Source organism: Montipora capricornis, chromosome 5 (genome assembly GCF_036669925.1).
Source record: "Montipora capricornis isolate CH-2021 chromosome 5, ASM3666992v2, whole genome shotgun sequence".
Lineage (NCBI taxonomy): Eukaryota > Metazoa > Cnidaria > Anthozoa > Scleractinia > Acroporidae > Montipora > Montipora capricornis.
In genome coordinates this window covers 17,700,859-17,723,569 of record NC_090887.1, presented here as the reverse complement: position 1 = coordinate 17,723,569, position 22,711 = coordinate 17,700,859, and the positions used below count along the sequence as shown (strand labels likewise).

The following is a 22,711-nucleotide window of genomic DNA, read 5'->3' as shown; positions in this document are numbered from 1 at the left end:
CCCTTCTTGGCCTCGCGTGAAACTCGCGCGTGATGCTTCATGTTGTAAAGGCAAGTACATGTAGTTCTCTAGTCCGCCGTGTTCAACGATTGCTCAGAGCGATCGACCTTATTGTCTCAACGTCATTTTACTGTAAATACCACAACCATTGTTTTCTCCTGTGCCATTCTTAAATTTGATAGATTATGCAACTTACTTTTTTTTCTCGTGCAACTCCTCTCAACGTTGGTAAGTCACTTAAAAAGAAATGCGTTTCGTTCGACTATAATCACAAAGCGCTTAAGCCTGTTTTTATGGAAAAAGGAAAAAAAACGCGTACATGCGAAGCAGTCGCATTGCGGTTCCTGTTATTTGCAATGGATGACCCTGACCATGTAGACTGCTAGCAGTCCGTTCTGAGTCGACAGTCGAACCGCCCGCTTTAGTCAGTCTCGCAAGCGAGCCGAGGAGAGAATGGTGGTAGAGCGAGATGTCGCTTGCGTGACTGACTAAAGCGGACGGTTCGACTGACTCAGAAGGGACTGCTAACAGTCTACTGACCGTGTAGTTATGGAACATATTGGAAGTTCTTACGTTTTCGTTTTTTTCATTTCTTGTCAAGGAGCAAATATACTTAGAGATCTACGTGGAAACGTAAAACTTGCTGATTTTGGGGCGTCGAAAAGACTGCAGGTACTTTTGTATTTGAAATCTCTGACACAGCAGGTCTTTTTTTTTGCAAGGATTCCTTTTGGTCGATGTTTTTTTTTTAAGTAGAGCACCAACGTTTAACCAACAAAGATTGTCATGGAGTGCGACGAAAAATTTGTTTGTTTCTAATGGTGTTTTTGCCTTTTGTTTCTCTTTCAGACCATTCGTAGTAAAACAGGCTTTCGGTCTGTGCATGGCACGCCATACTGGATGGCACCGGAGGTTATAAATGGCGAGGGATATGGCCGGAAAGCGGACATATGGTGAGCTGATAGTGTGTGGTACTTTGTGCCATATAAATTGGTCGTCTCCTTTAGAGGTGTTACGCTATTTGCAGTGGTGTTCAATATTGCTAGGCAGTGTTTCCTAACATTTGTTTCGTCCTCTAAAGCTTACCACAACAATGCTGGATTCCTTGTACGGCTTGTGCAAGGAATACAACATCCAAGCTCTTGCTCTTGTTACAGCTCACCGTAACTGTAAATATTTTTGTCAAACAAGAAAATGGAAAGATAAAGCGATTCTTGTTGTTCATTTTGCCCGCCGTGCCTCGCTTTTGCAGGAGCCTTGGCTGTACTGTTGTGGAAATGTTAACAACTAAGCCTCCATGGTCAGAATTTGAGCCAATGGCAGCTCTCTTTAAGATTGCAACACAACCCACTGAACCTGAGTTGCCGCTTGATTTGTCAGAGGATGCCAGGGACTTCGTGCAATCCACGCTTACCAAGTGAGTGAAATTTTAAAAGCGCTGCTCTTAACCGTTGGAGCCTGCAGGGGGGTTTCCCATGAAGTGGGCGGAATGGGTCGGTGGAGGCTGAAGGGAGTGGAGGGTTAGGGTTACCACCCTCAGCTTTAATTGTTATAAGATTTTCACTTGGTACTGAGCCAGTAAGGCCGTCTTTCCCACAATTTTCATGGCATCGTCGTCCTCATTACTGCCGAAAAAAGTAGCCGGCTGCCATCGAATTGTAACAAAGGCAGTGTCCTTGACGGTCAAGAGGCAGCACAAACTCGATGATTCTTATATTTTCTAATGTAAAAAGCGTCGCAGAAACAACTGAAGGAATTGTCGCAACTAAGCATGAAAGAAAAATCTCAGTCTTGAACAGGACTCGAACTCCATGACTGTGTGATTGGCAGCAATTTGCCCTCCCTTGATAGCTCAGTAAGTGGTACACAAAGTGTGCAGTGCAAAGCCTGATTTTTTTAGACCTCTTTACAACAACTCCTTTATTTATTTCCGCTAACTGCGACGATCTTTCACTTTGAAAATCGTCTCATCCTCAGTTCCAATATATTATTTTCTTTATCGCTTATGAAACCTATTTGATTTCAGTTCATTTATTGCTTTTTGTTTTTTTGCGACAAGCAGCAATTGCAGCCTGCCGTTTGCCGCGGTGCTGAATCTAGAAAACGAAAGAAGAAATAGCACTTAAAAAGTGATCCAACTAATAGCTGACTAGACAGGAGATGTAGAGGTTAGGGGTTCGGTCATCAACGAGGCAACAGCGAGAAACGGGCAGTGCGGAATAGTCCTACAAGGGAAGGTTGTATTGTCAAGAAGCAATAGAATAAGTAGCTCAGGCACTACAAGTCCTAGAAGGAGACGGAATTCTTTTAGATGTGAAGCCAGGAAAGGCAAATGTTAAAGGGACTGTACTAGAGACGTTAGATAGATAACTGACCTATGAGAATCGTGCTATCTATTGACCCCTCAGGATTGTCAGAGAGCAACAGGTGGGGCAGATATTGCTTAAGGTATCCTGTGTGTGAGATCTTCCTAGGATATCACAGGCGTGGTGATAAGAGTTTATGCTGTGACAGTGGAGTTGAGGTAGAGCTTGCTTGTTAGCCTTTGAACGAGTCGAATTTCTGCTCGCACAGTTGATTAGATGTCTTAGAAAGTGACAGGTAATGAAATTCCATTTCAGTGGACTGCATTGGAAAAGCTATCTTTGATAGAAGGCGGCGTGGTTCAGTGGTTAGGGCATTGGGTTTGCATGCGGTTGACCCGGTTTCAAATCCCGTTCTAACCTCTGGTTTGGATTTGTTTCCGGTTTGGATTTGTTTCCTGTTGTCCCGGATTCAACTCTACCACGCTTTGTAAATTGCCAACTGGTTGCCTCCTGCCAGTTGGGGTTCTTAATCATATTTCTGTTAAGTTTGAATTGTTTCTTTCAGATTTTTAAAAACTATTGCAACTTAAAATGGTTGGGCTCTTAATAGTAGGGTGCCTGTAAACTTTTATCAACGGAGTTGATAATGTAAATTGACCACCGTACAGAGATTTTAAAAGCTGACGTTTCGAGCGTTAGCCCTTCGTCAGAACGAAGAAACTTTAGAAACTATGGTAGCTAAGTGTACTTTCACTGTGAACAGAGCATTTACATTTTTGTTTTTACATTTCTCTTCTTGTTTTAAAGGAATTCAAGACAACGCCCCTCGGCAGATGACCTGCTTAACTTTAACTTTGTTGTGAACTCAGCAGTAACCACGTCTTTATGACGAAAAACCTGATAATGGCGAATTTCAATGGGCAGGTTTTGGCCGTGTTAACTGGATTCCAGAAGACCAAATGACCGGCTGTGTTAACTGGATTCCAGAAGACCAGATGACCGGCTGTGTTGTTCTTAGTCAGGCATAGGAACACGAAAAATGGATTGGCACTATGGACAACGCCAATTGCTAAAACGGAACCCCAACGAAATTCCGATTTCCTGCCAACCAACTTTTTGGCGAGAGAGCTGTCCAGCCATTTTGTTTAACAAAGTACAGTCATTGTTGCAAGCAATGCGCGTTTTGAGCTCGGCAAATGTGATTACGAAATGAGGCATTTCGGGGACTCGGAATATTCGCCCTGAGATCTACGGAAGGGCTATAATTGAGGCAAAAGAAAAACTCGATGGAAATTACAACTTTACTAGATTGCAAGACACTGTGGGCCCTTACAGAAGAGTTGATAAATCCCTTTTGGTATTATCAGAGGAAAGTAATGAATGTGATACATTATCGACGATTGGAAGATTTAAGTACTGTGCATGCGCACTAGAATACTTTTGACCTCCTAACCTGATGCGCATGCTCAAACCGAAGTAATCATTGTAGCAGTCTAAGTCAAACGTAAGGTCGCAATAGGCCTTCTGCAACTAACGATCACATGGTACAAAATCCGCCATGCTGGAGGGCAAGCTCATTATTATTCCCCCACTGGGACATTAAAACAAAGAGACCTGAACCAGTCAAGCTTGACTTGCCTTTGTGTTAATGTCCCAGGAATAATAATGAGCTTGCCCTCCAACATGGCGGATTTTGTACCATGTGATCGTTAGTTGCAAAAGGCCTATTGACATCACAAAGGTGGTGAGCAATAAATAGTTTCCTCATTTTTATTTTTCAGAGAGTACGAATACAACTCGCACTCCTTAATTATTATTTCCTTTCACAATGTCGTTATCGGAATTCGCAAAGAGTATCGTGCAAATTTCAGTAATCGTACTCAAGCTGGCTTTTCGTCTTCAAACAACAGAAAGAAATGATCTTAACTCGTATAACTTAAATTGTTCACGTTTAACCAGGAACCGCTCAAAAGGAATATTTGTGCATCTTTGACAAACTCTCTTCTGCCACTTTAGATGAAGTCTTGCCGAAGAGCATAGTAAATATTTTGGCGGAACATTGTTGTTTTGAAAGTAACATTAGTTGGATATCATGGTTAAGTGTCCAAGTCTTTATTTCGTTGATGACGTGGTGATCTCCAGGGTTCATGATTAGAGGTCTTCTGTAATTGGGTAAAAAAATTCCTTTCTGCACCAAAGAGAACGACATGGTCGCTCCCTTCTTTAAATTGGTTACTGGAACTGTTGGAGCTGAAACTGACAATTTGGTATTCGATTCTGCAAAAATATCCCTAAAAACACTTGTAAATGAAAAGTATATGAGAATTGGTGTACATATATGTATATATATTTGCGATAATCAAGCAGAACCGTATTAATTTGTTTTATTTTTTTTTTCTTACGTACAGTTTTTATACAATAACTCGCTTGAATTAGTCGCAGGCTATGACGCAAACAATGTATATTGTACAATAATGGTGTAGATAACATCTGGTAATATTGTAAAGAATTAAAGTTCACTGAAACAGAATATTATCAAGTACAGTTTTTAATAGCCTCCTTCGCAGCCGTTTTTAGGCTCGTTCCTCCCTAGAAAGGGCTGTGAATGAGGCTAAGTTATTAAGGGACACAATCATTCTAAAAGCCTGTGCTGTTCGACTGCCTGAAACTTTTTGCCGGTTAAAAGTCTTCTGCTCCTAGGATGGGAATCGGTTCCCTGAATAAATAACAAAAAAAAGAGGATGCTTATGTTCCGAAGGCTTCATGATGATTATCTAAAAAAGGAAAAAAATTTTGACTGAGCCACCCCTCCCCCGTGATTTCTGTCAAGCTTGGAAATTAAATTTTTAGTTTCTTGGCCGCCATGGTCTGTCAAATAATTTAAAAATCGATGAACTGCGATGAGCCTCTAATTTTGCTCGCAAGGAGGAAACACATTTTTCTTTAAAATGCTTCCGTTTTCCACTGAGAGCAAATATACAATGAAACAAAAATGCGAAACATTTAATCGAATCACAGCTATCCTGTGCAATATTTGTGAAGCGTTGCATTTGTTTTTCGTGCCTCGTCACGTTTTGTATCAACTGAGCTCATCTGATCAATTTTTCTTGTGTATAACTAGGCGAAGCTGAATAAATAAGTAAATGAGTAAAATAAACAAAGAAGGTCGCTCTCATGAACCCCAGGGGCATCTAATCTGGGACGGGTCGCCTGCGAACGAAAATTCTTGCGTAATTTTCCCAGATAGCTGTTCGAGGTCATCGGTAAACAAATCTTTCGAGGTGAAAAGGTGATTTTCAGTTTGCGAGAACGATCTAGTATATTTCTATCCAATAGATAAGCCAAGTTTTAAAGTATTTCGAATGCGACCTGTTCAATTCGTGGATTGTTTGTTTTGACGCAGAGCTCTTTGCCTACGGATGTGGCCATTGGTCAAAACCGACCCGCATCGGAGCGAGGGAATTCTTGACAATACAAAGACGCTTTTCCTCTAGACATTTTTACTAGTCTTCGTTTACAAGATAGCGGAACGCAACACAATCATGTACTGTGCCTCTCGTAAGTTCCATGTTGGTTTATCAGAATAAATGGTTTGGTTAAAATTTCTTCATGATGATGGAACACCAGACTTACGATGGTGCGGCGAACGACGAACAGCCACCTCATGCTGCAGTATGCAAAAAGGTGAATGGTTAAGCGTATTATTTCTCTGTAGCAATCGAGACGAAGATTTGGGAATTTAACTTGGTGCTCTAAATAATTCATCAGTCAGTTATTTCTCATTTGGTGATATTTTTGGTTATTTTTTGTCATCGACCAGGAAAACAACGATTCATTTTTGAGTTTCGAATAATCCATTCGAATAAGCCTGAGTGCATGCAGCAGAATTGAGAATCATTCTTTTGTTACGGAAGGATATCAATTTACCGATAGCTTTGTTATTGGAAATTCATATTCATAGTGACCCCTCTTGTTAAAAACTCCTTGTGTGTAAAACTTCGTGCACGCAGTGAATAGATTAAGCTAGAACAGACAAGTTCATTTTCATTCAGGAATATTTCGGTTTCTAAGTTAGCTGAAGGTAAATGAATTTTCGATTTATGCAAAGATTAACGGAGAAAGGGTTTGCCTTCGTTTTTGGTCGCGTAATATCATTTTTTTGTCCACTTTCCACTCGACTGAAAAAAAAAATCATTCACACTTTTTGCATGATGAGCATTGCGTGATTGCTCGCCTGAGTGACTGGATTGAGCAATACCTGTCTGTCTTTGTATGCCTTGACACGAACATGCTATATGTTTTGCCGCAATATTTCTACGAATGACGATTTCTTACCCACTAGAAGTTCTCTTTGGAATCGTGTGAGGGGGTTGAGGTGTTATTGTTTATCGCTTATTTAAGAATAAGCAAATGGGCTAGGCTGCTGTTACGCTATATCGATCGATAGTTTTCTTTAGCGGTGGAATTAAATAATAAACGAACATGGTGGTGACAACTTTGTCGGTAATCATAGTTCTCGGGAGAAAATAAAAACCCTCAACTTAAAAACAAACAGTATTTTGCTTACCAGCGAACTGACTGTGATGGTGCGGAAATGTAATTTATGTTGGTCTCTGTTAACGTTTTTTGCAGAGCCGATCTTGGATAGACGTTTCGAAATCTGTTTCATCGTTTATGAGAATTAAGGTTTAGTTCTAAATCGATTTATGCGACTTCATAATCCTGGGATGATTTGTTGCAACTGTGTACCCTTTATAATTGAAAGGTTAACTCGTTAATTGTAATTTCAGGTGTTTATTTTGGTGTGACTTGTAAAATCATGAATATTCATTCAGACACCACACACACCGCTCGTGCCTGAACACCAGTTTATTACATTATTTTGAAAAGCTTTGGCTGGACTGTTATCAGAAATCAAATTATGACCTTGAGGATTTCCTCAAAAAATGATGTCTAAATCTTAAGCAGTGGTTAAACTTGAGGATGTTTCAAAAGTGGATGGGTGGGGATTTCGTCATTCTGTTTGCTGGAAGCTTCTCAACTCAATTATTTTTTGGTCAGTTACTAAAACCTGATAGATTGTGTACAGGCTTGAGCATCTTGAAGGTCAAGATATTAAGGAAGTATTGGGTAATTTTGTGAGAGGAGTATTCAGGTCTTTAACAGCTTCCTGAACTGTATATGTTGAAAGCCTAGATGACCAGGTTGCTCATCAGAAGTAGCAAAATTAGATAAGAACAAAAATACAATATGCAAAGAGATGTTTGAAGCATGATCAAGGTCTCCTTTTAAGAGCGAAATTATCAAAATGAAAGGTAAAAAAAATAGGTAGACTAAGTGTTGATTTCATTTGTGGGTCTAAGGGACAAATTCTGCACTGGTCTATGCTGCTCCATAGTGATTTTCTAATTTATAGTAACTTCTGATGTTAAAAATAATCACTCTATGCCATTGATTTTTAAACTTATCACATACGGGGCAAAATTACTGAATGCTGACCCATGTAAAATAATTGCTGGGATCCCAGGTGAGATCCCACTATGCTTTTTGAGAAAGGATCCCTAGTCCAAATCCCAGGTGGGATAATAAAATATCCATAAAGAATGGCTCATTCTACTCAATTGACAGTACAGATCACTGTTTATTGGGTTGGATTACAATAGCTACTTTTTCACTTTATATACATACAACATGTTACACTGCAATGAAATGATGTCATAGGGAAAACTTTAAAACCAAGTATAAAAAAAATCTACTATTTATTATATTATTTTTTGTTTTTATTCAAATTGTGGCATTTGTCTGCTATCCTTTGCTGAATGTTCATGGGCTCCTGCCTCCAATTAGTCTGAAGTTCATCTTCAGTCCACTCAAAATAGGTAGCCAGATGAGCTGAAGATTAAAATAAGGATAGTGTTATGGTGGAGGCGGTGATCATTAGCAAAAATTATTGTAAAACATAATAAGGACCCTCTTCCAGTTATCCCAGTGAGTGTTATACCTCTCTTGATAGCATGACATTGTAATCTCAAGTGATTTCACAATTACAAAAGTTATACACTTCAGTTTATGCGTGTCATTGGCTGAGATGGAGGGCATTTTTTTCTTAATCACGAAGGCACTTTTGGTAATTAAGATTGCATGATTACTTGATCCTCATTGGTTAACAGTTGCTTATTAGCTTCTTCCAGATTCTGACTCTGATTAAACTGCTTTTTGTCCACATCTAAAATACATTTTAAGCATATTTCTGTTGACAGCAAAGATTTATTGAATTGAACTTTAACCGAATGAAAGCGTGTTAACTTGATTATCATTTGTTGTGGCATTGAACAAGCATCTTTCAGTAATTTTGCCCTTTATGTGGATAAACATGAAATCCCAATGTGCCCTTGTGCAATTAAGGATTAATTTCACTTGTATTTTTTAGAAAAAATTCCCCTTGTCACTTTGCGACTCAGGCAATATTGTGAGAACTTTGAAAATACATGTTGATTTGATTTGATTTGTTTGTTTATTAATCACTTTCGCAGCCACTGGCTGAATTACAGTGAAGGTCAACAATAATTTATACACAAGAAAACAGTTCCATGCGATTACATATACGTATAAACATTGCCAACAGAGTAAGAGTATGATAGACTTGTTGGTTTAGGTAATAACCATATTTCTTGTGATATTTGTCAAAAGTACCACTGCATGTGTAATTTCATGGTCTGTTAGGTGAATATTTTGGAATATTACAAGTGGCTTCAGATACTAATGTAACTATTACAAAATTCTTGCATCTGATTGGTTCTGTGCATGCTTTGTTCTTGCGTAATTGCCGCACAATCATGTGGGTGTCCAATTCCAGGTATCCAACAACTCCAAATTGGATCCCTGTAATTGGACGCCTATGCCATTCACGCGTTAATCACATGCGCTTGGGTGGGGTCTTTCTTGCTGTTTTCCTACTGTTGCAAAACAGAATGAATATAAATTTTAACTTTCTCGCACAAAAAGGTATTCATAGACTTTTTATCCTCGAATTGCGTTCTGATTTTCTCTCATTTTGTTGTAGTTACGATTAATTAGTAATAGGACTTTGTGTCGTACAATTCAGGGGTAATCATGCTTGTAATTTCAAATTGACCTTGCGCTTAATGCTTGGCCCATTTTGAAATCACTTGCACGAGTACTCCCTGAATTGTACTCCACTCAGTCCTATTACTATTACAAATCATTTCGTTATTTGTTTATACTTCAACCTGAGTAAAGTGTAAAATTCACATGGAGTTTTTTCAAATATGGCTGAAATACCTCAGCTCTTAGCCAATCAAATTGCAGAAAGTTTTTGTTAGTATCATGGTGGTAATATTGTGTAACATTTTGATAGATGGAGAAACTCATCCATCTCATGCAAGATGAAAAGTCAGGAGTAACCATCCGAACAGTGAAGAGTTTCATGTCAAAGATTCCAAGTGTTTTTACAGGTGAACAAATAATGTTTCAAGTGCTATTTAAGAGGTCTTTAAAATCTTACATTGGGTTCCTGTAGTAGAGGCACTAACTCCAGTTACATTCTGCAATCATGATAACGACAATAAAGTGCACTTAAATTTTATCTGGAAGTGTGATTCTTCTGAGAACTAAAGGAAGAGTTGTATGTGTAAGTAAGCACTTAGTCCTTGTGGGTAAATTTTTAAGTGACTGCTAAGTCTTGCCAAGATCTGTGGTAAGCGGTATCCAGAGGATGTCATCAAGAAGATGATAGGTGCAAACAAATTTTTTTTTTCGTCTGTATTCCAGATGAATATGATTACTAGACCACCCCTACTGACGAGTAAAATCATCTGGTGTTAGAGTAAAGTCTATTAAGTTTCATTCCTCAGAGTCAGTGGAGTATAGTGATCAACACATGTAATGTTTGTACACATTTAAAACAAATTGAAGTTATCAGGGTGCAGTGCCTTCCACCAATATGTTCTTGGGCATCACATGTGTTTTGAGTTTGTTGGTTCTCAGGGGGTTCTCCTCTGGGATCTTAGTTTACCCCACTCATTAAAAACCAGTATTCTACTTTGATTTGATTTCAGTTGATGTAATTTACAGTCTTTTGAGTGAGGACAATGTTTGAGCCAGCGAGCCATGTAAGTCATGCAAGCCATGGCTGCCAGTCATTCAAGCCAACATGACGAGCCATGCAAGTCAACATGGGAGTCACACAGTTATTGAAAGTTAACCATTTTAAATGGGTGCTTAGACTTAAAAACTGTTTATCAGCACTATTTGAAATGGGTGCTTAGACTTAAATGCGAAATTCAAAAGGGCTTGCATGACTCGCTGGCTCACAGATTGTCCTGCCCCCAGTCTTCATTCTCAATTAGCAGAGAGTTTATTTCTCAGCTTTTGAAGGCATGAAGTGATTATTATCATCATCATTTTTTTTTTAATGAAACAATAAGCATTGTCAGATAGGGTTTTTTTTTTTTATGCAGTGACCTTTTGGACTGGGTTATGTCTAATAGTTCAATAGAGGACAGAGGTAATTAAGGTATTCCTAAGCTTTTCTAGACAAATGTATACTTTTAATAGGTATATTTAACAATTATTCCATGAGCCTGCATTGGATACGAGATGGTAAATAGCCAACGAGGCATGAAGCGCCGAGTTGGCTATTACCAATCTCTTATCCAACAAGGGCAAATGGAATAATCGTTTTATTTAATTCTCAGCTGTTTTAAGAAACAATCTGAAAGTGATGTGATTTCCGGGCACCAAGGATTTTCTGCTGAGCAACATTTACTGCATTCATTTCCATATAAGGTCAAATGCAAGTATAATGGCTGATAACCACGATCCAGTGAACCAATGAAAAGCTAGAATTGCATTATCCGAGGTTGAGAATTTAATGATGATTGTTACATGTTATAAAATTATTGATCATATCAGTTACTTAAAAAATGTGGTTGTAGTGAATCCGCTACTCTTCCTATGCTGAGAAAGTGTATATTCCTTTCCTCTTTTGTTTGTCTGAAGGTGCAGCAGTTCATTTAGCTTCTCTTCTTGCTGCGTATGGATATATATTTTCCATTACTGATCACCATCTAATGGTCAAAGATGATGCTTCATATTATAGATTTCAGGTGTGTTGTGTGCTCATATACACTGTACATCAACTAAAATAGTAAATAAGCATGAAATTACTTTGAATTTAAATTAAACCATCTCCAATCTGTGGTGCACTTTCTTGAAGAAATTATTGCTTTTGGCATTTCCTGTTATGTGCTTGTAAAACAACCATCAAATGTTTGCATGGTGGAGTATTAGCAGAGTAAATCATTTTTAAATGGGTTAGGGTCAGGTGAGGTTACTCCAGAGGTCATTTGTGTCAAGTCTCACTCTGCCTGTGGTTTGTGTCAAGTTATTGCTACCACAGTGTTTGAGTCTGAAGCAAATAAACAGTCTAATCGGGAGAAGAACACATTTTTCTTCGAAATACGAGGATTGTGGTCAAAGGCATAAGGAAGTGTGGTTATGCACGAAAAGAATTAAGATGCGCATTATGATCTTCCATTTTACTACTATACAGCTGTAGATAGTTTACACTGTCATGTATCAAAAATATAAATTCGAAATCGTTCAATGAAAAAGGTCAAGAATTTGGAATGTTGTAGGAAACAAAATAATTAATCTTATTTGTTGAAGCGTTTCACGCAACTTTAAAGAGTTTTGGATGGAGACACCAATATGGTGGCCGGTAATCAAAGTTCACTTTGCAATGAAATTACCACAAGCGTAAATGAACTTCTCCCTTCCTGTCAGCAGCATTCTATTATTTAGGTAACCTAGTTTACTTGTAATGTGTCTGTGAATCACTGTGTCACGTAGGTTCTCTTCAAACACTTCTTTCAAAATCCTACAAATGGAGAAATAACACTCATAATTTGCACTGTGATAACTTGTTTTTTTTTTTCAGACACCATTCTTTTGGCTATCAAACAATTGGGAACCAGAGAATGTTGACTATGGTGAGACTGTTAAGATACAAAACAACATTGATATCCTTCCAACAATTCTGGCTCACCCAAAATTGAGAATTCTACAAGAAGAGATGTTTTCATTTCATTTGGAGTTTAAACTCCAAATCAGCTCCAGCTAACACAGGATCTCTGTAAATCAAGTCTGTCCTGTCTTTTTAATTGTCATTGATACTCTGCATACATAACAGACCTATGAAAGGGTATCTCCTCCTTCCCCCCCCCCCCCCCCCCCTCCTCCATTATGGTTCTCTTCCATCCAAAAATATTTTCCTGGCACTTTAAATGGCTGCCATGCCTTTCTTCACATTTCAGCTGTTTATTTGTGTAAGAGAACTATGCAAAATAAATCAAGACTGGAATTAGATGACTATGAAGCAGTAAGTTCTGTTGCTTATTTTAATGAAGTTGTTTGCCAAATGCAGATAGGGTACCTAATTGGCACTGGTATCTTCATATGTGTCATTGTTACTTTGGAGGAAGGGAAAAATATTACCCAGTTCATACTCTTTTTTTTTACCTTCAGCCCAGCTGTTACAATATTCGTGGACATGAATGATATTTCATTTGCCATCTGTAATTTACAGTGTGTCTTCAATTATGTTAATTTAGTTAAACCTTTTTCTTGATTCTTTTTGGTCTTTATGGTATGCCACTACTATGTCTAGTAGTGCATAATCAACTTTTTTATAGACAGTTGTGATGACTCCTAAACCACGGAGAATTCTGTGACTATATTGCATTTGTCATTTTATGCATTTATTTAACTATTGTGTGTGATGACAAATGGGACTCTGTGTTATTATGAATCAAATATGAATCACAGTTGTAAGATAATGATGGCAGTCTGAGAGCAAACAAAGAAAACAAGGAAACCCCTGTCCAAGATATCGATGTAGATAAACAACAGAATTTAAGTTCCCTCATTCACATTGATCTTTTGTCTGAGAGGGTTACCTTCAAATCAGAATTCTGTCAAACAAAGGGTAAAGAACAGCTATACTGTTTCTGGCTACTGTTTGTTGGATCTTATGGGAAAAATCAGCTGCATGCAGTTTGGACACAGTGAAGGCCTTACATGTACCTGGAGCTTCTAGTTATATTGCTTCTACATGTTCCTTTACTACGATTAACATAGAAATGCATATCAATGTACATATATTATATGCTAGGTTAGATTTTTACTTCTCATACAACAATTTTGTATTATTTATTATGGTATTTGAGATTTTGCATGGATGTTTTATATTTTAGTCTTTATTCTCACCTTTCATTATTGTTTTACCTGTTTGTTCTTTGAAGTGGTGATTGTACAAGGGTGACCATTTTTTTCTGCAGGAAAATCTCGCCAAGTTACAAAGAACACTGTCACGGAAATGGGAGTTTATTTTCATGCAAGCTGAAGCACAGGCAAAGTGAGTGCCACATATTGTCATAACCAAAGAATCAAAGACTTGCAATAGTTTCCTTTCAACATTGTTTTTGTTGGACTGACAATGGAGATTGACATGTCTTCAGAGAGGGAACAAGGAGGGCCAAGAAAAGACATTTTTTGGCCTGAAAAGGGTTTTCCAAATCCTTTTCTCATTTGAAAAGACTTTTGATGGCCAGGTGAAAAAGTTAAGGCGCACTGTTTCTTAAAATGGTAGGGTTGTGAGTGGTTTACTTAAAAATGACCCCAAGTAACTCTGTGCTGGAATTAGCACTTTTGGGTGAAAAAGCTGACTGATTAAAATGTATGTTCAATGTGCTTGTTTTTCTTTTTCTATTATTTTGTATATTTTCTTTGTCTTATAGAGTTGATAAGAAGAGAGATAAGATGGAGAGACAAATTCTAGACAGCCAAGAAAGAGCATTCTGGAATGTTCACAGACCGCCAGTAAGAAATATCTATGTAACGGTCTGCATTGTATTTTATTTACTGGCAAGAAAACTAACCTGGACCGTGCAACAGGCATGGGACATCTACAACAGCTTCTAACTATGCTGCATCATGTCTTGACATGCATAATTTATCTGCATACATGGCAAGCTTGGAAAATCGAGCTTTTGTTCTGGTATCACACTTGGCCAAAAGCAACATTCTTATTATAACCACTGACTGCTTAACCAAAACTGATTGATTGGTGGTGGAACATTTTCTTAAGTTTTTTTGGCCAGCCACACAAATTTCAGTCGTTAACAGTACACACAAAAATGAATGCAACCATTTCTTGGTCATTTTACCTAGCGGAGGGGTTGGCGCAGTGGTAAGATCTCTGCCTTCCAACCCTAAGGTCCCGGGTTCCATTCCTGGTTCTGCCGAGACTGGAATATTTGGCGACCTTCTTTCCCGCTAAAGTTCACTCAGCTTTCCATCCTTCCGAGGTCGGTAAAATGAATACCAGCATACATGGACTGCTTAGAATCGGCTGCAATTTGCGCCTGTATATGCTTCCAGTCCGCTGGGGGTAAATTGATCATTGTAAAGCGCCTTTGAGACGTGTGATAAGGGCGCTATATAAATGCACCACTTTACTTTTTACTTTTACTTTATTTTGGTCATTGTGACCAAAATGACCAAGAAATGGTTGCATTCATTTTTGTGGGTACTGTTAACGACTGAAATTTGTGAGAAGATGCATTTTGCCAATTGTTATAATAAGTACTCCTTACTAACTGAGTGTAAGTGCTACACCAGTATGCTTTTCTGCATCAAGTTAAGAGCATGATCAAGAGCCCTAGTTAAAATTGAAAAATGGGGGGATGTAACTTACAGTATGGCCTGAGAAACAGAGGTTGATAGTAGCAAAATATGTATTACCATTATACAGTATGTCTAGATTCTTGAATCAGTAAACAATGACAAACTTTTAATTTGAGTCATGCTTACTGCATTTGGCCAAGCGAGCTGCCAGGCTGCTTTTGTCTCTACCTCATTTCACTGAAGTTCATTATAATCGCTGCAAATATCAGTATTATGGCATTGATATCAGAGAGAAAACTCCCTTTGAAAATCATTTATGGCTTTTGCATGAAAAATAACCATATACTTGAGCCCATTAAACAAGCGTTTTTTCGTCATCTTTTCGTTTTGGCAAAACTTGGAATTACAGCTTTTTGGTCCCTAGTATTTTTCTTTGATTCCTGTTTTATACTTTTGTGTTTTTGTAGCCAGGTTGTGTGTCTGTTACAGAAATAGACATTAAGAAAGCCTGCAAAGCTGGTGATACATCCCCTCGTCAAAAGAGAAAGGTGCGTTTTAGAGTGGTATTAATATTAATGATGACCCTTCCTCTTTGTATTATGACTGAATGACAAAGGGTGTTGCTTGACAAGATCAGGTCAGACTGCTTGCTGTTTATGTCCATGTTTGTCCTTGGTGCACAACATTGTGACCAGGAGTAATGCATCAGAATCTGGGAGTCCATTTCCATATGTATTAATTACATACAAACAGTAAGGAAAACCAGAGTACCCAGCAGAAAATCCTTTCTGTCCAATTGAGATCAACCTCAACTCAGCCTGCAAATCAACAGGTCTATCCCCAGATCACGGACGTGGGAGGTGTGGTTGATTAAACAGAAAGGGATAATGTAATTTGGATGAAGTACATCAAAATTGAAAGACATGGTACAAATAAATGATCAACTGAAACTGAGAAAAAAATCAGTATCTGTGGTTTGTAATGTGATAATATACTGATCTCCTCTCCTCGTTTTTCGTTTTCCTTGGTGGTGTATGTCATACGTTTACAATCACATCAAATACTGTACATTCAATACACCAATAAATGTACAAAGTAACTGATGACGCAGTTTCCTGTCCCTATACTCATAAAAATGTTTTTTTGTTTTATTTTGGAGCCATGTGATACCAAATCTTCCCACACTGAGTTGTTGCTGTTGTTGTTTTCAAGCTTTTGAACTTCTCTTTTAAGGTCAATTTTTTGAATGACGATTCTTCACCATCTTTGTCATCTTTGTCTGCTTTGGATGGCGTCAAGAGGGAGGTAAGAAAAAACGTATAATGTGGTTTGATTTATACGATGTGCACATATCTATTTATTTAGTTAGTTAGTTATTTACTTATGTGTATTTTAGGTAAAGACATTGAGGGAACAACTTCATAGAAGACGAATGAAGACTTCACAGGCCTCTGAAAGGTGGGCAACAATTATTATACTCTGTTAAGATGAAGGAATTCCTTTTAAAAGAAATAACAATGGAAAAGTATCATGAAAATTAAATTGGACAGCCATACGGTACCCATGACTTTAACTGGTTCCAGGAGCTTTAAGAACAAGTGATGATGATGATACTCCACGTTTGTCACTCCAAGGCAAGGAGGTAGAAACTGTAGAAGAAGACACAGAGAGACAGGCAATATAGCTCAGTTGGTTAGTGGTCAGCCTTCTGTGCTGTAGGTTGCCGGTTCAATCCCCATCTCATTTGATTCACGTCTGTTTCAGCTTTCCTCTGATCCGTGTAGCTGTAGCTTTGAATACCTGTAAGACGGAGCATTGACGTGTGAAAAGGGTTAAAAGGTGCTCACCAAGGGCCACAAGGTTATCAGTGACTCTAGTTCGCTGTCACGTGTTACCCTCCTAACATAAGCATCCTTACATTTAAACAAACAGAATTATTTTTCTGATTCTTCTTTTTAGTCTTATTCAAAGATGTGATCAGTACATGGAATATGATGCATTTGTCTGGTCACCAGAGCCTTCAAATCCCTGGATAACAGATGATATTACGCTCTGGGAACAAGATAAAAGTTTGTAAGTTATTTTTCCAGGTTTAAATGTGCATTATACCTGCTTGCTGCCATATTACCGCTGGAAAATGCTGCTTGGTATCCAACATTTTATTGTTCACGAGAAAGGATTTCATTTATATAATTAAAACTTATGACCATTTGGTCCCGGGGGGGACTCCCATATGAAACAGACGGGGATGCTCATCATCTCGCTTAGGGGTGTAAATTTTGGATTTTGGTCTCGCTTAGGGTGTTCTGGGGAAAGCGCCAATATTTTAAGCCGCCAAGGTCTCGTTTAGGGTTCTGCGAAGAAACACAGAATTACGCGAAGAGAAACAGAAGTCAAATTTTCTTTTTAACTTGTTTTTAGGGGTCAAAATTTGCTTAAGCCGTGCCCAGATTGGTCTCCTTTAGGGGTCACAAAAAGCTTGAGCCACGCCCAGATGGTCTCCTTTAGGGGTTAAATTCAAAATTTCCGATGAGCATCCCCGTCTGTTCCATATGGGAGTCCCCCCCGGGCATTTGGTAAGTTAGAATTTTTATTAATAATCTTCACCTCAGGAAACTAACACCCAGTTCGTTGAAAGCCTCAAGTGACCATTGTGCAACATATGACTGCTCAATAGCTGTCACTGGTCACTTGATTAACTGCGTACTTTTTGAATTTCGTTGGAGCTCTTGCAAATAAGAACCAGTTTTGATTTAGTTTATTACAATGAAACTGCAGCTCATTGATCCTGTGTCTTTCGTTAAAGTAATTGTTATTGTCAACCCCAAACTTGTGGCCACTTTGAAGAGCGCAATAAAAAATATCACACAAACGCACCTCCTAAACTTTCATCCATTCAGGCGTCAACTGTCAACGTTGAAAAGCAGACTTCACGTAATAGGGACAAGTTCTATCTTCTTGCCAACAGCGGTTGGCTGCGTGAGACCGTCTATAGAGCCATAACCCCGATGGAGGGGTTGGGGGGGGGGGAAGGAAGGCGGTGCTAGTCGTACTTTTTGGGGGTTAAAAAAGCGGTTTTTTAGTATCTCTTAGGGTGTTCACCCACAAAAGGTCCACAGCGGGAGCTTTAGCGGTACCTGTTAGGGTATTGAGCCGAAAAATTATGACAGGAAATATTTGACAATTAACTATTTCTTAATTTTGTCTATTTAAAAACCATAATTTGGTACCTCCTAAGCAGGGTTCTCATCAAGTGCCGGCAGCCGGCTAAAAAACCGGCTACTTTAAATTTACAGCCGTCTACTTTTCGGTCATAAACTTGCTATAAACAATGATAAAGCGCTTCTCCCGCCGCCTACTTTTATATTTAAGCCGTCTACTCCAAAACTTATTGAGAACCCTGCCTAAGGGTGAAAAATTTCATGCCACGCCCACAAGACAGGATCTTGGTACTTCTTAGGGGTTCTTTTCAACATGTCCGACGAGCACCCCTGTCATTTTATATGGGAGTTACCCCCCCCCCCCTCCCCCCGGGTGGGGGTGGCAATAATGCGAAGTACCGAAAAAATGTATCCCTCCCTGCATCTGTGTCTTGGTAAAGAGAACAGATGAAGCTTTTCTGTGGTCAGGCCTATTGTCTTGTTCAACAAGAGCTCCGTTTTCTGATTGTAGACATTACGTACCTCCACGGCGCGTCAAGCAATGGGGATTCTCTTTTTCGGAACTTCTTGCTGACCCTTTGGGAAGAAGACACTTTGCGAGATTTTTAGAGAAAGAAATTAGTGCTGAAAATTTAGGGTGAGAAATGTTCATTGTAAAATACATCCGCTCGGTTACATAGCACACATGGCATAGCAAAATTGTTCAACTCTTGTTACCCTAACCCAAACCCTTCTGAAACGATTAGACATCTTCTGAGAAGGCTGAAACGCCATTAAAAAGAAACGGCCGTGGACGACGTCTTAACTGACAGATGCAAAAGAAGCTATGGGCATAATAAACAACAAGTAGGCCATTTGTAACATCCGAATGTAAAAAAGCCAAAAAAAAACCAGCTAATATGGCTCTAATTTCATCTGTTCTTTGAAGTTATGATTCATACCTTCAAACCCATTTTTTTTTTTGTTTTTTAGATTCTGGTTGGCTTGCGAACAACTGAAATCAACGCCAATCCGAAATGTGTCGGTTAAAGCCAACGACATATTTACGTAAGTTAAAAGTTCGAATGAATTCCAAAAAAGCGTTAAGTTATTAAAACTTGCTATAAATATGGACTGGTGGAAGAAGATTATCATAACGAATGTGAAACGTGTTGTGCAGCGCGTTGTGGAACATGCCTCGGTGATAGGAGCTACCTTTAGCAACCAAGGGTAAATAAAGCTGTTGATGTGATACAGGATGATGACCTCAGAGTCATGTGTCTTTTTTTCCTCAGTGAATATTTGTCTGAAAGTGCAACGTCTCCCATTAACGTGGACTGCAAGACCAAAGAAGAGGTTGAATTAAATCTAAAACATCCGTCACGATACATGTTTGACACAGCACAGGTAAGCTGTACGTCATTGAAAGGCACAAACGGGGCTCGATCGAGCCTTGCATATTCTGTATCCTAAAAGGCCCTAAACGTTTTGTGTTGAAAGTCGTTAAATCTTGTTGGTGATCTACCCAATAAACCAGCTTTAACGCAAGACTTCGACCGCATTAAATGAAAAGGTTTTCGTTGACGTGGCAGTTCTTGCTGATTTCTTGTCAAACCATTGATTTTCTACTGATTGATCAATTTTTGTATATCTCAGGACCACATTTTTCAGTTAATGAAGTCGGACAGCTATCGTCGTTTTATCCGCTGCGATCAGTACAAAGAGCTTCTCAATGCTCCTGCAAATAAGCAGAAAAGGTTGGTACCGGTGTTAACAGTGCGGCATCGCAGTGGCCCTTTTGTTTCTTTCAAGACTTGTTTGGGTGTGATCATCAATGTTGCTTTTTTCAGTAGGAAGCGAGAATATGGCCCGCTCGAATGGTAGCAGAGAGAACGGAAGGCGTTTGGATGAATCTTTTTCTAATCAGCTATTTTCGCTTGAACCCAGTCTCAAGAGACAGGAGTGACGGCGGAGTAGTGCCCAACCATCACCGGCACCTCCCAGTTCTGTGATCGTTTGTGTGCTCAATTTCAGTCGATCTCAACCGTATTCAGGTGTTTTTGTCCGGTTTCTGGGGGTGTTCTTTCTCATCAAAATCGATTCCAAGCCAACGACATCTGGCTTTGGTTGTGTGCTCGGGGACCACACGTTTAAACCGTGTAGCGGCTACCATGCAGGGACGCTTAGTTATTTCTTCTGGCCCTATCCCGTCTAGCCGCGCCCTTAGCTTTTCACTCCGAACTGCGAGGGAGAGTGATTGGCAGAGCCAATATGTTTGTATCCCGCTTTTTCTATGAACCAAAATGGGCACAAGACAAAGCGCGCATATATTTTCCAGTTAACGTGTTGTTGTTTTTTTTTGATACCCGTTATTCAGTCCACTGCCTTCAAAGCCATTACATAATTTGGCGAGGATTGCTGGCAAGACATGACATCACGTTCGTAGGATATGGTAGAATGGTGCCAAGTGTTTTCTTTGTGGATTACACATTTTAGTAGAAATCCAAGTGTATACTGCCTTGCTATTTATAAAGAGAACACCGGCCTTTTGGACCAAAACAAAACAGTGACGTCACGGTCTTGCTGCTTCTGCGATTTATCCGGTGCAGAGGTCAGAAAAATTATGACTGATGCTATCAGGTTCGGAGCAAAATTAAAGGTCAACTTAGTAAATACGAAATTAAGGTTCTTCATGGAAAATGGTTGTGAAGATTTGTGATTAGGTACAGCGCGGTTTTTGTCATTTAAATTGTCGTTTAATTTTTCATCGAAACATTCTGTGAGTTTTTAGTAAAAAAAACTGGGTCCTTAGCTATTATCGGGGAAATGGAAAAAGAAGTTTCCTGCAAGGGTTTTGTCTCAGCACAGCACGATCAGTGAGATTTTTTAGTTTTCATTTAACATGAAACAACATTGAAATCAATCATCAGTGGCAAAAAGAAGAGGAGGTTTGCTGGTGGGTTTCAACGTATACGTGTAGTCAGTACTCATTTCCAGTTTTCTAGGAGATTGAAATTCTTGATCCTAGTCAATTCGTTGTGCTAGGCATCAGAGTACGAATTTTTCATTCGGGAGTGTGTCCTTACAAGTTTCATTCGTGTGCAATCCTGCAGGATTCCAGTGGTTCATAGAGGCCTTAGTCAGTGCTTAGTGCTTAAAGATAAGTGAGAAGGATGACCACTCAACTTCAAGCTCGTTAAATTGTGGTTAACTTTTGTTGATGAAAAATAAGGTTTAAATGAGTGAGAAATATATCATTAATAATCAAAAGTGTTTAAGTAGACTTATAACTGGAAAAGAGTGAGTTTGTGAGAGATCATATTATACCAATTTCTTTTCCTTAAAATATGGGAAAGGGATGCAATTCCGCAATTTCAAGTGATCTCCTTTTATGAGGTATTTGTACGTTTTGAAGCTTAATGCCTGTCATTTTCATAACGGAAGAAAAGTGCAACTGCATTAGTGTTTGCATCCTAACGGATCGCGATTGTGTTGCCGGACAACCTTCATGGTCGTACTTTTAAAGTTATACTATGATCAAAAATCACTTCCTTTTTTTCTTCAAATTTTGAAAGTGTATTTGCTCATCACCTGCCTATCAAAATTTTTTGAACTTTGATTTTTATCCAAAGACCGTTTACTTTGCACGTAAATTTTGAATATTTCATGGTCCGCCATCACACTGGCACGTTCAAAACTGACCGACTGGACCTCATAGGGCTGGATCTAGGGGAAAATGACGTCATTTACTCACTAACTTTAAGTTTTAGCGTGTAAATGCTGCTTATTATATATGCAAAACACGAGTTTAAAAGTCTGAAAGCCCGAATCTCCCGTGCCAGATATTAATTCAGTCGCGTACACACGCATTGCGTTCTTAAACTATTGAGAACTGGTGAGTCTTAAATCATTTTCTCCTCGATCCAGCTCTCTCAATATCGTAAAGTTAGTAATTGCGGACTATTAAATAGGAAAATTCCAGTTTAAATGAAATGGTGTCTTTTAAATAAAGGCTTGAAACTAAGGTCACTCAGTATTTAGTTAACATAGTTTTGAAATGCAAAGGAGAATTAATTTTTTTTGGTCAGAGTACCACTTTAAAGCTCAGTACATAATATCTTTCTTCTTGGACATTGCCCACTGCGCATGTCAAATCCCAATGTGTTAAACCTTTCAGATACTCCCAGATATTTTGTATGCGAAGTTTCATCGGAAGACAATATGGAGACTATTTCTTCAGGCATCAATTTGCGACATGCTGTCAGTGATAAAATTTGAAGAGTTTAGCGTTACTCTTTAAAGAGATCCTCTTCGGGGGGTCATCACAATCTGCTCGAAATAGAAAATTAATATAATAATCATGATGTGTTGAATGTGAAATGGATACATATCAAACTGTTTTAATAGTTATTAAATAGAAATGACGTCATAATCTGGCATATACGTTATTAAATTACTTATTTAATTGTGACGGAGTTAATTTCAACCGTCTAAAAATGATTTATTTCGAAAAATATTCTTTATTGAATTTAATAAAATTGATTTTTCTACTCTTGT

At 38.7% G+C, this 22,711-nt stretch overlaps 2 protein-coding genes and 1 long non-coding RNA gene across 6 annotated transcripts in view; 2 read left to right on the top strand and 1 right to left on the bottom strand.

Annotated features, from left to right (window-relative positions):
- Nucleotides 1-4,836, top strand: part of LOC138049730 (mitogen-activated protein kinase kinase kinase 3-like) — a 22,245-nt gene extending 17,409 nt beyond the window's left edge. For all 4 annotated transcript variants that reach the window (XM_068896141.1, XM_068896140.1, XM_068896139.1 and 1 more), the window contains exons 19-22: nt 602-672; nt 850-953; nt 1,253-1,417; nt 3,114-4,836. In XM_068896141.1, the coding sequence (XP_068752242.1) occupies nt 602-672; nt 850-953; nt 1,253-1,417; nt 3,114-3,195 (422 nt within the window). In that variant the 3' untranslated portion in view covers nt 3,196-4,836. The remainder of the gene's footprint in view (nt 1-601; nt 673-849; nt 954-1,252; nt 1,418-3,113) is intronic.
- LOC138049736 (uncharacterized) lies at nt 3,921-7,263 on the bottom strand. Its single transcript, XR_011132432.1, has 2 exons — nt 6,874-7,263; nt 3,921-5,022 (listed from the first exon to the last, which is right to left on the bottom strand). It is a non-coding gene; the product is annotated as an uncharacterized lncRNA (long non-coding RNA).
- On the top strand, nt 5,557-22,711 carry LOC138049735 (regulator of G-protein signaling 7-like). The gene is made up of 17 exons (XM_068896147.1): nt 5,557-5,990; nt 9,685-9,789; nt 10,791-10,833; nt 11,328-11,434; nt 12,268-12,319; nt 12,644-12,708; nt 13,667-13,743; nt 14,126-14,207; nt 15,482-15,562; nt 16,248-16,319; nt 16,411-16,472; nt 16,974-17,087; nt 18,687-18,812; nt 19,148-19,222; nt 19,450-19,561; nt 19,811-19,911; nt 20,532-22,711. The coding sequence occupies exons 1-17, from the start codon at nt 5,916-5,918 to the stop codon at nt 20,584-20,586; spliced, it is 1,404 nt and encodes a 467-aa protein (XP_068752248.1). The 5' UTR covers nt 5,557-5,915; the 3' UTR covers nt 20,587-22,711.

Excerpts from the sequence above, each read along its gene's own strand:
- LOC138049735 (XM_068896147.1), top strand. The coding sequence starts at position 5,916 with ATGATGATGGAACACCAGACTTACGATGGTGCGGCGAACGACGAACAG. Across the intron at positions 14,208-15,481 it reads GGAATGTTCACAGACCGCCA|CCAGGTTGTGTGTCTGTTAC; the intron begins GTAAGAAATATC and ends GTGTTTTTGTAG. Across the intron at positions 15,563-16,247 it reads CCCCTCGTCAAAAGAGAAAG|GTCAATTTTTTGAATGACGA; the intron begins GTGCGTTTTAGA and ends TTCTCTTTTAAG.